At 47.4% G+C, this 13,218-nt stretch overlaps 1 protein-coding gene across 1 annotated transcript; it reads right to left on the reverse strand.

The window, feature by feature from the left end:
- Positions 1 to 3,337: 3,337 nt before the first annotated feature.
- On the reverse strand, positions 3,338 to 4,585 carry LOC123095746 (uncharacterized). Its single transcript, XM_044517309.1, has 2 exons — positions 3,835 to 4,585; positions 3,338 to 3,490 (listed from the first exon to the last, which is right to left on the reverse strand). The coding sequence occupies exons 1-2, from the start codon at positions 4,119 to 4,121 to the stop codon at positions 3,451 to 3,453; spliced, it is 327 nt and encodes a 108-aa protein (XP_044373244.1). The 5' UTR covers positions 4,122 to 4,585; the 3' UTR covers positions 3,338 to 3,450.
- Positions 4,586 to 13,218: the final 8,633 nt, after the last annotated feature.

Raw genomic sequence — 13,218 nt, forward strand, 5'->3', positions numbered from 1 at the left:
CCAGCGGAGGAGGATGACGACCAGCCTAGATCTCATATGGCAGGGGCTGCGTGTGTCCCTTGTCATGTTGGCCATACGCTTGCGTATCGCTGCCCACGGAAAAAATTCGACCACACCATTAGTCCCGCGTGTTGCCACGGAACAACAAGCAAAGTATGTGTGCATCAGTTATTCTATTTTGTCAATCATGCGCGCCATATGTTTAGTATTTCACAAGCACGAACATATTTCTTTTGCTCACTAACTCTCAGCCACCATACCCCAAAAAAAGAAAAAGAAAACTCTGTGGTGTTAGGAAAATTATCATTTATGCGGGCTCCTAAAATTTCTCATTCCCTTTCTACCATCTTCTTGTTCTGCCACACGATCCTACCCGCCAGCGTTGATGCACGACGCGTCATTGGAAAAAGGCACTCGCGGCGTCTTTTTTAAAGCACTTCTAGTAATTGCTATCGAGTCACTAAAATATGTTTGTCCCCGTTGCGACACGTGGACCATTAGTTATTACTACCTCCGTCCTGGTTTATTGATCCTCATTGTATTCTGTTCTAAACTTTAACCATAAATTTAACTAACAAAATATTCATGCATGTCACCAAAAATTATATCATTAAAAACTATGTTCAAATACGAATCCAATAATATAATTTTTGTCCACATGCATTAATATTTTGTTACTTAAAATTTTAGTCAAATTTTGACACAAATTACAAAGGGGACCGATAAAGCAGAACGGAGGTAATAGTAGCGGCTTAATTAGTAGATCAAAGCGATGAACTGACGAAAGCAACCATGCATGCATGTCCCGTACTCAAGTCCCAACCTAGCGCAGTTATCAGTGATAGTAGTGTCAGTGTGTACCGCCTGGCCCTGAGACTACTCACAGTAGGAGTAATATAAGTACTCCCTCGTTTCAAAATATAGTGCTTTCTCTATCCCCGTGCTTCAACTTTGACCAAAAATTTAACAAACAAGACCGATTGCGGCGGGAGCAAAAGTTATACCAGTAAATTTGTATTCAAAAGAAGTTTTCAATTATATAACTTTTTCTTCCGCCGCAATCAGTCTCTTTGGCTAAATTTATGGTCAAAGTTAGACCTCGGGAAGCGTGGGCGCACTATATTTTGGAATGGAGGGAGTAGTAACATCACACATATCTAGATAAAATAGATGATGTGTCAAGCAATAAATGAAAAAAGAGAGAAAAATTGTAACATAGCTAGTTAGAGCATGATTAATAGTATAGCCAACAGTCGGCTATATGAATTTGCCATGTCACTTATAGCCAACCTTATAGCCTATTTATACAATAGTTAGCCATATTAGTATACTACATCATTAATATATGGCCCACATGTTTCTCTCACAAAGGGTCTTGGAGCTTGTGCTATAGCCGGCTGTAAGTTTGTAGCCCGCTTCTCTTCTTTTTTCTTTTCTCTCTCATCCAACTCAGCAAAAATATACAGTATTATTTAAAGTCTTAGACTAGCCACAATGGGTAGTAACATAGACTATTAACATGCCCATGTTACTAGTTTATGTTACTACCTCTATAGTGGGGAGTAACATATGTGTGGTAACATGGAGCACTTCATTTATTAGGCTATAGACACATCTTGCCTTAATATGTGTGATGTTACTTATACTAGTAGTAACTAGCTATGTTACCACTTTCATCTCTTTCTTCATTTATTGCATGCTACATCATCTATTTAACCTAGATATGTGTAATGTTACTACCTATGTTACTCCCATTGTGGGTAGTCTTACAGCTCGCCTACATCACCCTATTATACTTGCTCTTATTAGTAGTATGAGTAACATCACACATATCAAGACAAAATAAGTCTATAGCTTAATAAATAAAGTGTTGCATGTTACCACATACTCCCTCTGTCCCAAAATATCTGTCTCAACCTTAGTACAAATTTATACTAAAGTTAGTACAAAGTTGAGACACTTATTTTAGGACGGAGGGAGTCTACCCACTGTAGAGGTAGTAACATAGAAGTCCTCATTCCCATGCGGTAGGATCGTACCTAGCCATGTCGTCCTTGCCTTGCCTCCTTGGGCTCCGGCCTCTGGCTGCAGGAGAGCGAGCCTAGTCCCATGCAGCTAAACCTATGTCAGCAGTAGTAGCAGATCAAATCAACAGGTCGCCATGCATCGTCAGCCATCGCTGCCTCTCGCAGCTCGTCGTAGCGAGGTTCAAGGCCCGGATCAGCAGCCATGCAGACGTACGGAGCCTCAAAATGCGCGTCTCGATGGCAGCGGCAGCTCAAGAAAAATGAAAGCGATAAAGCGAGCCAAGAGAGATGGTGCGGCTCCCCCTTGTGTCTGCGTGCAAAAGAAGTGGCGTGGCCAACCATGAAATCACCCAGCAGTGACGACGTTGCCCGGTTATCAAGATGCATGGGTCTGGCGGCACTCTGGCTAGCTACTCCATGCACCCTGCTCTGGTTTCTGCGTGACAAGAACGTCACCTACACGTACGTTCTCCTGGCCTCCGTAGCCCTGCACTGCACTTCCACAGTGGAATCCCGGAGTATGATTGATCGTTGATGGTTGTTACTAGCAGTACTCAAATGTAAGTGTGTGCAGAGGCTTGGGTCAGTCACATTAAAGCTATATTGTGGTGGGAGTGGGAACAATTGTGAGAGACAAGGAGTTGTTTGTAAATATGGAAACAAGTGCGGCCTTTTTCTTGCAAAACTGCAACAGTTTGCTTTGTATGCGTCAAATTCAGATCCGACGGCAATTGGTGATAGATGGCAGGCACACCATCATCACCAACTCAGATTTTTATAGGAGTAGAGATATGACCCACCGTACACTGTTCACAATGATCTTGGATTCATGCTGCAGCTGGCTGTAAATTTACATCCTGCTTCCCTTATTTCTCATACAACTCATAAAAAATATGATATTTTGATCCTTACAGCTTGATGGCTGCAGCTTATTAGAGTTGCTCACTAGTCGTTTGAGTCCTTTGAAAGCATGCAAACATACGGTCCATTATTAAAGAGATCATCGGGAAGAATGAAAGCTAATAGAATGAAGTAGAATCTGTGCATGCCAAGAATCTTTGAGCTTTACTCTGTGTGAATGAGAAGTAAGTTGGACTGCTCCTTTTAACACCATTAACCCCTCCTCCAAAGAAGAAAAAGGAAAAGAACAAAACCTCATCAAGAGAGGAGAACAAAGCAGCACTTTGACCAAAGCAACCACGGTGCCATGGAGTGTGCACCATGCATCTTCCTCTACCCCTCTGTATCTACTACTACTACTAATACATGAATGAATACTTGTAACTATATAACTGCCCTCCACCATCATGAGCACCACCATATGCATGCATGGCTCTTAGCCATGGAACCTTCCATTCCACCTCAATGTTTGTGTGCTCGCTCGCCGAGCCTCTCAACATTGATCCACGGTTTACGTGATGCCTTACACTCTCCTTGCCGGTGCGTCTCCCCATCTGGCTCTCCTGAAAAAGCAAGCAAACACATCATGGTCTTGGTTAGCCACATACACAAGAGGCAAAACAAGCCGGTGAATCGAGGTAAGTCTGCATGGACATGATGCAGGGGACCAGCCAGAGGGTCCTTCCATTTTTTTATCTAAAAAACTGAGTATGTGCATGCTATGTGATTCTGCATTATTAGCATTTGCAGTTATATTTTTGTCTACTTTGTAGTATGGAGAGTTTTTACAGTACAATTAGGTGTAATTTTGTTAGAGGTATTGTGCTAGAGAAGTAATTAAAACACGAGCACAATTGAAGTAAGCAAGAAGCCAAGAACTACCAGAGATGAGATGAGTAAACAATACCTATTGTGAATCGGATCGGGCCCGTTCGGCACCTTCCTCTTGCTGTTCTTGTACGGATCCTCCAATGCAGCTCGCTCCGAAGGTGGTGCCATTGCAGCGGCAGCGACGGGAGGAGCCGCGGCTAGGGTGGCAGCCTGTGCCGCGGCAGCAGCCGGACCAGGAGCACCCGTGCCATCAGCTGCTCCAGTCCTTATGCCGTTCGCCATCGTCGTCGCGGACAAGAGCACGGCGCACACGAGCAAGGCCAGGCCACTGATCCGGCATCTACCACCAGCAATGCCGCCCATGGCTCGCTCTGGCTCACTGACTGGACTTCTCTTGCTTCTGCCGGCTGCTAGATCAGGTGACTGACCAGTGATCGCTGATCAGTTCACCACAGCCTGAATTTTCTCGTGCCTAGCTAGCTAGCTCGCTTGGCACAAGCGCTACGACGTCTCCTCCTCCTCCTGATGCTGAAGAGGAGGTGATGGAGTTGGAGCTCCTCTGTTCGGAGCAGTGAGCAGAGGAGAGTGACAAGTGGCCGGCGATTGGGATTTGGAAGAAGAGAGAGCGAGTGTGTGAGTGTGTGTGATACTATGGTCCTAGCTAGCTGCCGATAATAGTATGGTCTTCTATCTATCTATATATATGGGAAATCTGTTCTTGTGTCTCTATCTGGTGTAGTTTTAGCTTTGATCCCCTGACGTTGATGTACAGGTAACAGCAGATAGAGATGTGGCGAGGCTCTGGTTTCCCTTTGTTTGCTTGGCTCGAAAAAAGCAGCAGAGAAATCAGCAACACACAGAGACACAGACACAGCAGGTCTAGTCGTGATCAGCCTACGTATAAATAGCAGAATTTAGCTGCGCGCCCGAGGAAGACAGGGAGGTTCCAAAATGGGTAGAGTAGATTATCTAGCCATGCATGCAGGGCCCTACTACTCCACTTAGCATGCACTATCAGATTGATTGATACTCTACTATGGTTGCTTTGGTAAGGAATGATTCTCCTTCGAGTGAGTGAGTATGGTTCCAATGATTCCACCGCATATGGGTTTGGTCGATCGACGGCGACATGTGATGTGAGCCAAGCTCGTGGTATCAGCGATCGAGCAGGGGAGCCGGCCGGAGGTGGTGGTCATGAGGTAGGCCATTCCCTTTGCTTCTTCCCCGGCCGGCGGCTTTGGGTTTGGGTTTCCGTTCCTGGTGTAATTCGGGATGGAAAGCGACCATGTGATACTCCCGGGGCCCTACGGTTTCTGCCGCTTTGAGAAGTGAGTTGGGTTTCCCGATCGAAGAGGACCCATCGCTGTCGCCGGCTGCCTCCTGGTTGGGTTGGGTTGGGACTCTCGGCCAATGGCCATGGCGCATCGCTGTCCCGGCCCTGGAATCATAGCATAGCTGCCTCCTGGCCTGCTCTCTCGGTTCCGGCGACCGAGCTTTTCCGGCTTTTGAGACAGGCCGGCCAGATCTCAGGTTGGAGCCATGCCTGCCGTCGTCGCCCGCCATGGATATCGATCGCTATCTCCTGGAATATCCTGCCGCGCCGCAGAGACAGGATGGAGGAATGTTTTTTGTTTGTAGGGGATCTTTTGACCGGACGGCCCCTTCCCTTGGACCGTGGAGCTCTTGGGGCTGTGGCGTGTGCGCGCCGCGTGCTGCAATGAGTGGTGCCACCGGGCTGCCACGCCGTCGCCGGACCAGCCGAGGTAGTACCACGCTGTGGATTTGTGATTGGAGTAGCTAGTATGCAACTGCATGAGCGGGCGAGACGGTCGAGATATTTGTGATTGGAAGAAGGCGTTGTTGACGATGCGTCGCGCCGGGTTTATCAAGCTCGGGGACACGTCGTGGACGAAGACACGCATCGGTGTTGCCAGCACCAATCATGCATAGACGGACGAAGACGAAGTTGACGAAGCGCCGACCAGGCTTGACAGGCCGAGGACACATCATGGATGAAGGCACGCATCGGTATTGCCAGCATCGGGCATGCGTAGACGAGGGACCTGCACGAGCTATACGCCATGTCGAGGAGTCGGAGGGCCAGCAGAGAAGAAGACTCGACGACCGTTGTGGCGCCAATCGGTATGGGGGCCGATGTCACCAACGGTGGTCGGAGTAGACAAAGTGGTCGGGGAAGATGACGGCGACGGGTTAGTGTTGGACGGGCGGTTGCTACGGGGGTAGCGGCGGCGGCTAGGTTAGGAGCGCGGCGGCGATGCTCGAAGTAGGCGAGGAACCCGACAGCGTGATGAACACCGGCACAGATGGTGGCGTTCCCGCGCCAAGGGAGGCGGCGCGGCGCATACCACGGGAAGTCGACGCGCGGGGATGACGGTGGACCGCGGACGCGGCTCCATGACCCGAAGGGGCGACATGGCGGCAGCAGGCGGGTTGGGGAGACGGCGGGAAGACCTTGGGCAGGTCGCGGTGCTACGACCCGAAGGGGCGACGCAGCGGCGGAGCCCGAGTCGGTGCAACCGCGGGGACGGCCTCAGGGCGGCGGCGGGGACCGCATGTCGCGGCACTATGGCCTGAAGGGCGACACAGCGGCGACGCGCAAGCGGTGCAGCCGCAGGGAGAACCACGGGGCGGCGGTGCTGCGGCCCGACGAGGCGACGCATCGGCAGCCCATTGCTCGTCGGTGGAGGGGCGCGCTGAACTCGGGGACGATCTTCACGGGACCTGCGGAGGCGCGTGCAACCGACGGGTCAGGTCGGTCGCGCGGCGTAGATGAGGTGGATCGCAGTGGTGAGCGGGTGATCAAGCTGATCGCGCGCGAGGTCGGGGATGCCGCTTGGTGGGGGTGGGGTGGCGGCAGAGTCCAAGATGAAGCCGACGACGATGGTCGGCGGGGCGGCCGTACTGGCGCGGCGTAGATCGACGGGCAGGCCGGCGCGCAAACGGCGGTTGTGATGGGCCGCTGCATGGCGCGAGGCCGCTGGGTCGGGGCGATGGAGGAATCTTGGTCAGAGTAGGGCGGCGACAGCCGGCGTAGACCGATGGGCGAGCCGACGCGTGAACGGCGGATGTGATGGGCCGCCGCATGGTGCGAGGCCGCCGGGTCGAGGTGACGGGCAGGCAGACGCGCGGACGACGGCCGTTAGGGTCCGCCTGTCGCACAGGTCGCTGGGTCGATGAAGAGGTCGGCCGGTCGCGCCAGTGTTGGAGTAGAGGCGCACGGGTGTCGACGGCGGCGGCGGGTGACGCAAACCGATTTTAGATCGGAAAACCAAAAAGAAACCTCCGATCAAGATGACTGGCGGGAGAGAGAAAAACTAGAAGCAATGGCTCAGGAAAAAGACTCTCTAGGGCAGCCGGTCAACACGACCGACGGACGAATCCTAGGTACGGGCGGTGCGGCCCCCGACAGGCGGTCATGGAGGCCGACCGGCCCGGAGGCGGCGCCCGGCGGCAAGTGTTGGATCGGTTAGGCTGATACCATGTTAGAAGGGATAGAGAGATATTGGTGAAATCGATGATTGTATTGCTTGAGCCTCGTGGATATATATATAGGAGTACAATGTCTAATTTGGAGTACAAGACAAGGCAGGACCAAATCCTAGTCTATCTTATAATACTCAACATCCTTCGCAGTTACAACGTTAGTGACGCAGACGATAAAACTGGAAAAGAATCCGAACGCAAATCGACTGACACAATCTAGAGGTTGCGCGTAGCTAACAAAAGGTTGTGTTTTCTTATAACTAACTAAAGATAGCCTGTCGTGTCGCAATTGATAAAATAGTAAGACATGTTTTTTTACCAACATGACGAGTCTATTAAACATTTATTTTTTAAGTGTAAATTTGCTTGTGTGGTATGGCTCATAGTTCAAGTAGCTTCAAAATTTCATCCATCACATAGCACACGTAATATGTTTGGCAAATTTTTTAGAGGTAATATGTTTGACAATTGATTGCAGGGAATCAACAAACAATTGTCTGTGTATATTCTTGTGGGGGGCAGCTGCATTATATTGGTCATTGTGGCTTAGCATAAATGATGTGGTTTTAAATGGTAAATGTGTTTTATCATATGTGCAAGTTATTCATGCATGTGTGTGATGGTTCCGTACATGGTTCATTCTGTAGAGGCCGGAGGACAGAGATCTTTATATGATGATGTCTACCCAATTCGAGCATTCGGATAGGGAGGTTCTTACCCTTTATGGATGGTGGTGTAATCTTTGAATAGGATTTACCGCACCTTGGACCATACTTTTTATTATTGCTATAAAATGATTTTTTTGTGTGTTTGATATGTTGGCTGTGTGCATCGTGCAATGCAGATGCCGAGCATCCTTTTAATGTGGCTGTCTCACCGTGATATACCAATGCAATGAAATGTCCTTTATCGAAAAAACAAGTTATATGTGTGTGTTTTTTTCTTCTTCTTTTTGCAAGTCGTCACCTACAGAGTGAGAGGACCCGGCAACAAGAAAAAAAATGCTTGCAAACAGCCGAGTGATAACCCAACATGTGTCGGCCGTCTCCGTGGTTGTTGGATCCAAATTTGACACGCGGCCCACAGTGCAACTTCCTAAAGAAATGTTTTTCCTAAAAACACCTATAATTTTATTCATACTTATAACAATTACAGGTACATTGATTTGGATCTATAATCCAAAGAAAGACAAAGTAACTTCTATGACTAAGAATTACAATCAAATTTCATGAAAACACCTTCTTCGCGATATCAATCTCTACAAGAAAAAAAAAATACTCCAAGGACTTTAGTAAAGAGGCTGCAATTTTACTGGAGCAACGATGTTGTCACTTTTTCACCCACACGAACATTACCAATAATGGTTTTTGAAAGCGCCATGAATCGACCATCCAAAAAGATGGGAAGCCTTGATCCATGAACGTACTTGGGCTGGGGATGATCCCCTAGAAATGCAGGTCGTCGGATCACAAATATCTTCACCAAGATGTCGATGAAAGATTTCAACTCCAGAAAGAATCAAACTAACAGGAAAAAAAAGTTTGACACATCAACGTAAACTTATCAGATCTGAATAGTCGGGTCTACGAGGACAGAAAACTCTCGAATCTCATGACACCGCCGAAAGAACGAGAGTAAATTTATTCTCACGGAAAACGATGATCACTAGACGATAACGAAAAACTTAGAGCGCTTGAAGACGCGAGGTCCCCCACCTCTCAGCTCCAAGATGGCAACCGGAGGCGGGGGGACAAAAAATCCCCTGACGGCGGCGGCGGCTGCCCTAGACCAAACCCTCGGGAGTTACGTATGATTTGTACGTTTAACAAATGTTTTCACGAGTGTAACACCATGTTGCAACAAAGTGGTGGAGCCTGTGATCGAAGCAAAGCCTTGGCCCAACTTTTTCCGTGAATATGAAAAAACTTTGGCACTTGCAACTACCCAAAAACACATCATGACATTTGAAAATATATCACATACGAGAACAAACAAAATAAATCTTACTCAATAATTCAAGAATTTCCAACAAAAGAGATAAAACATGACAGAACTAGAAATAATAATACATGATACAAAATAGTACCAAATCAGCTGTAGATCCTTCCATTGCGGACAATAATGAAAAATATCTCTTCATCTTCTATTTCTACAACATGAGTGAAAATTGATATAAAAATGCATTCAGTTTCAAATCAACGATACATATATGACTGATGAATAATGACTGAACATACACATACACATTAACACTTGTACACTCTCATACATGGTTTTTTAATTCAATTTCAAATAAAATTTCTTCATTGCAATTTGCAAAAGAGAGAATAAAAGTTCTTAGAAATTACCCAGCCATCCGGCAGATTGCAGATGAGACGAGTAGCAATAACTAGCCAGCAGAGGCGGGTAGGTGCCGTCAGGCCGGACCATTGGAGTAGAGCCGGCGCGGCGCCGCCCGGCTAGCTAGAGCACGAGGGGGTGACCGGGAGGAAGGAAGAGACGCGAGAGTCTGGGGCGTCTGGGGAACGGAGTGGTGACGGGCCGACAGACGGTGAGACGGGGAACACATCAGGGGATGTCGTCGGGCGGCGGCGGCGAATTGGCAGCAGGCGAGACCGCGTCCATGGTTAGGTCTTGTGAGTGTGTGTGTGCATTCTAGGGAAACCTGTTAGAGCATCTCTAGCAGACCCCGTATATCGTGGACCCTTAAGATCGTTATACGGGTCGAGAAAAAACGTGTTTTAAGGGCCATTTTTAGTTGCGGCAGAACAGATCCCATATAATCAACCCGTAAAAAAGAATATTCTCTGAATATACCGAACATGCCCACAGATAGTCGTCCTCCTCCTCAGGCCAATCCGGCGGACGGGCGGACGAGGAAAACGCGGCGCGGGCGGAGGGCAAGGCGGCCGGGGCGGCGGCCGGATCGAACAACCGGCGCATCGAGCTAGCTAGGTAGCTTCGTTCGAATCGATTTAGCTAGATAGCTAGCTCTATTTGAGAGCCGCGGAGCCATGGGCGAGCGCGGCGGCCGGGGTGGACAGCTGGCGGGCGAGCGGCCGGCGTCCAGGGACTAGCGGCGGGCGAGTGCGGCTGTTGGGGCGGGCGGTCGGCGTCGGGGACGAGCGGACGGGAGCGAGCCGTGAAGATCCGATGGCAGTTAGACTCCCGCCAATGGTTGATGGAGTCCTGGATTAGGGGGTCCTCGGGTGTCCGGTCTATTCGATATGGGCCGGACTGATTGGCCGTGAAGATAAAGCAGAAGATTATCCCCCGTGTCCGGGTAGGACTCCTATATGCGTGTGATACGTCCCCAACGTATCTATAATTTTTTATTGATCCATGCTATATTATATTCTGTTTTGGATGTTTAACGGGCTTTATGATACACTTTTATATTACTTTTGGACTAACCTATTAACCGGAGGCCCATCCCAAATTACTGTTTTTTTTGCCTATTTCTGTGTTTCACAGAAAAAGAATATCAAACGGAGTCCAAACGGAATGAAACCTTCGGAAACGTGATTTTCGGAACAAACGTGATCCAGAGGACTTGAAGTCCATGTAAAGAAAGCAACCAGGAGTGCACGAGGCAGGGGGCGCGCCTACCCCCCAGGCACGCCCTCCACCCTCATGGGGCCCACGTTGCTCCACCGACGTACTTCTTCCTCCTATATATACCTACGTACCCCCAAACCAGCAGAGGCATCCACGAAAACCTAATTCCACCGCCGCAACCTTCTGTACCCGTGAGATCCCATCTTGGGGCCTTTTCCGGCGTCCTGCCGGAGGGGGCATTGATCACGGAGGGCTTCTACATCAACACCATAGCCTCTCCGATGATGTGTGAGTAGTTTACCTCAGACCTTCGGGTCCATAGTTATTAGCTAGATGGCTTCTTCTCTCTCTTTGGCTCTCAATACAAAGTTCTCCTCGATTCTCTTGGAGATCTATTCGATGTAATCTTCTTTTGCGGTGTGTTTGTCGAGACCGATGAATTGCGGGTTTATGATCAAGTTTATCTATGAACAATATTTGAATCTCCTCTGAATTCTTTTATGTATGATTGGTTATCTTTGCAAGTCTCTTCGAATTATCAGTTTGGTTTGGCCTACAAGATTGATCTTTCTTGCAATGGGAGAAGTGCTTAGCTTTGGGTTCAATCTTGCGGTGTCCTTTCCCAGTGACAGTAGGGGCAGCAAGGCACGTATTCTATTGTTGCCATCGAGGATAACAAGATGGGGTTTATATCATATTGCATGAGTTTATCCCTCTACATCATGTCATCTTGCTTAAAGCGTTACTCTGTTCTTATGAACTTAATACTCTAGATGCATGCTGGATAGCGGTCGATGTGTGGAGTAATAGTAGTAGATGCAGGCAGGAGTCTGTCTACTTGTCGCGGACGTGATGCCTATATACATGATCATACCTAGATATTCTCATAACTATGCTCAATTCTATTAATTGCTCGACAGTAATTTGTTCACCCACCGTAATACTTATGCTCTTGAGAGAAGTCACTAGTGAAACCTATGGCCCTCGGGTCTATTTTCCATCATATTAATCTTCCAATACTTAGCTATTTCTGTTGCCGTTTATTTTACTTTGCATCTTTATTTCTCTTTACTATAAAAATACCAAAAATATTACCTTATCATATCTATCAGATCTCACTCTCGTAAGTGACCGTGAAGGGATTGACAACCCTTTATCGCGTTGGTTGCGAGGTTCTTATTTGTTTGTGTAGGTGCGTGGGACTCGAGCATGGTCTCCTACTGGATTGATACCTTGATTCTCAAAAGCTGAGGGAAATACTTATGCTACTTTACTGCATCACCCTTTCCTCTTCAAGGGAAAACCAACGCAGTGATCAAGAGGTAGCAAGAAGGATTTCTGGCGCCGTTGCCGGGGAGTCTACGCACAAGTCAAGACATACCAAGTACCCATCACAAACCCTTATCCCTCGCATTACATTATTTGCCATTTGCCTCTCGTTTTCCTCTCCCCCACTTCACCCTTGCCGTTTTATTTGCCCTCTCTTTTCCATTCGCCTCTTTTCCGCTTGCTTCTTGTTTGCTCATGTGTTGGATTGCTTGCTTGTCACGATGGCTCAAGACAATACTAAATTGTGTGACTTCACCAATACCAACAACAATGATTTTCTTAGCACTCCGATTGCTCCTCTTACCGATGCTGAATCTTGTGAAATTAATGCTGCTTTGTTGAATCTTGTCATGAAAGATCAATTCACCGGCCTTCCTAGTGAAGATGCCGCTACCCATCTAAATAGCTTCGTTGATTTCTGTGATATGCAAAAGAAGAAAGATATGGACAATGATATTGTTAAATTGAAGTTATTTCCTTTTTCGCTTAGAGATCGCGCTAAAGCTTGGTTTTCATCTTTGCCTAAAAATAGTATTGATTCATGGAATGAGTGCAAAGATGCTTTTATCTCTAAGTATTTTCCTCCCGCTAAAATCATCTCCCTTAGAAACGATATCATGAATTTTAAGCAACTTGATCATGAACATGTTGCACAAGCTTGGGAGAGGATGAAATTAATGATACGTAATTGCCCTACACATGGTTTGAATCTCTGGATAATTATACAATTTTTTTATGCCGGATTGAATTTTGCTTCTAGAAATCTTTTAGATTCGGCCGCGGGAGGCACTTTTATGGAAATCACTTTGGGAGAAGCTACTAAACTCCTCGATAATATTATGGTTAATTATTCTCAATGGCACACCGAAAGATCTACTAATAAAAAAGTGCATGCGATAGAAGAAATTAATGTTTTGAGTGAAAAGATGGATGAACTTATGAAATTATTTGCTACTAAAAGTGTTTCTTCTGATCCTAATGATATGCCTTTGTCTACTTTGATTGAGAATAATAACGAATCTATGGATGTGAATTTTGTTGGTAGGAATAATTTTGGTAACAACGCGTA

This window comes from Triticum aestivum, chromosome 4D (assembly GCF_018294505.1).
Source record: "Triticum aestivum cultivar Chinese Spring chromosome 4D, IWGSC CS RefSeq v2.1, whole genome shotgun sequence".
Lineage (NCBI taxonomy): Eukaryota > Viridiplantae > Streptophyta > Magnoliopsida > Poales > Poaceae > Triticum > Triticum aestivum.

Coding starts and splice junctions, on each gene's coding strand:
- LOC123095746 (XM_044517309.1), bottom strand. CDS start 4,121: ATGGGCGGCATTGCTGGTGGTAGATGCCGGATCAGTGGCCTGGCCTTG. Junction 3,491..3,834: donor CCCGATCCGATTCACAATAG/GTATTGTTTACT, acceptor TTGCTTTTTCAG/GAGAGCCAGATGGGGAGACG.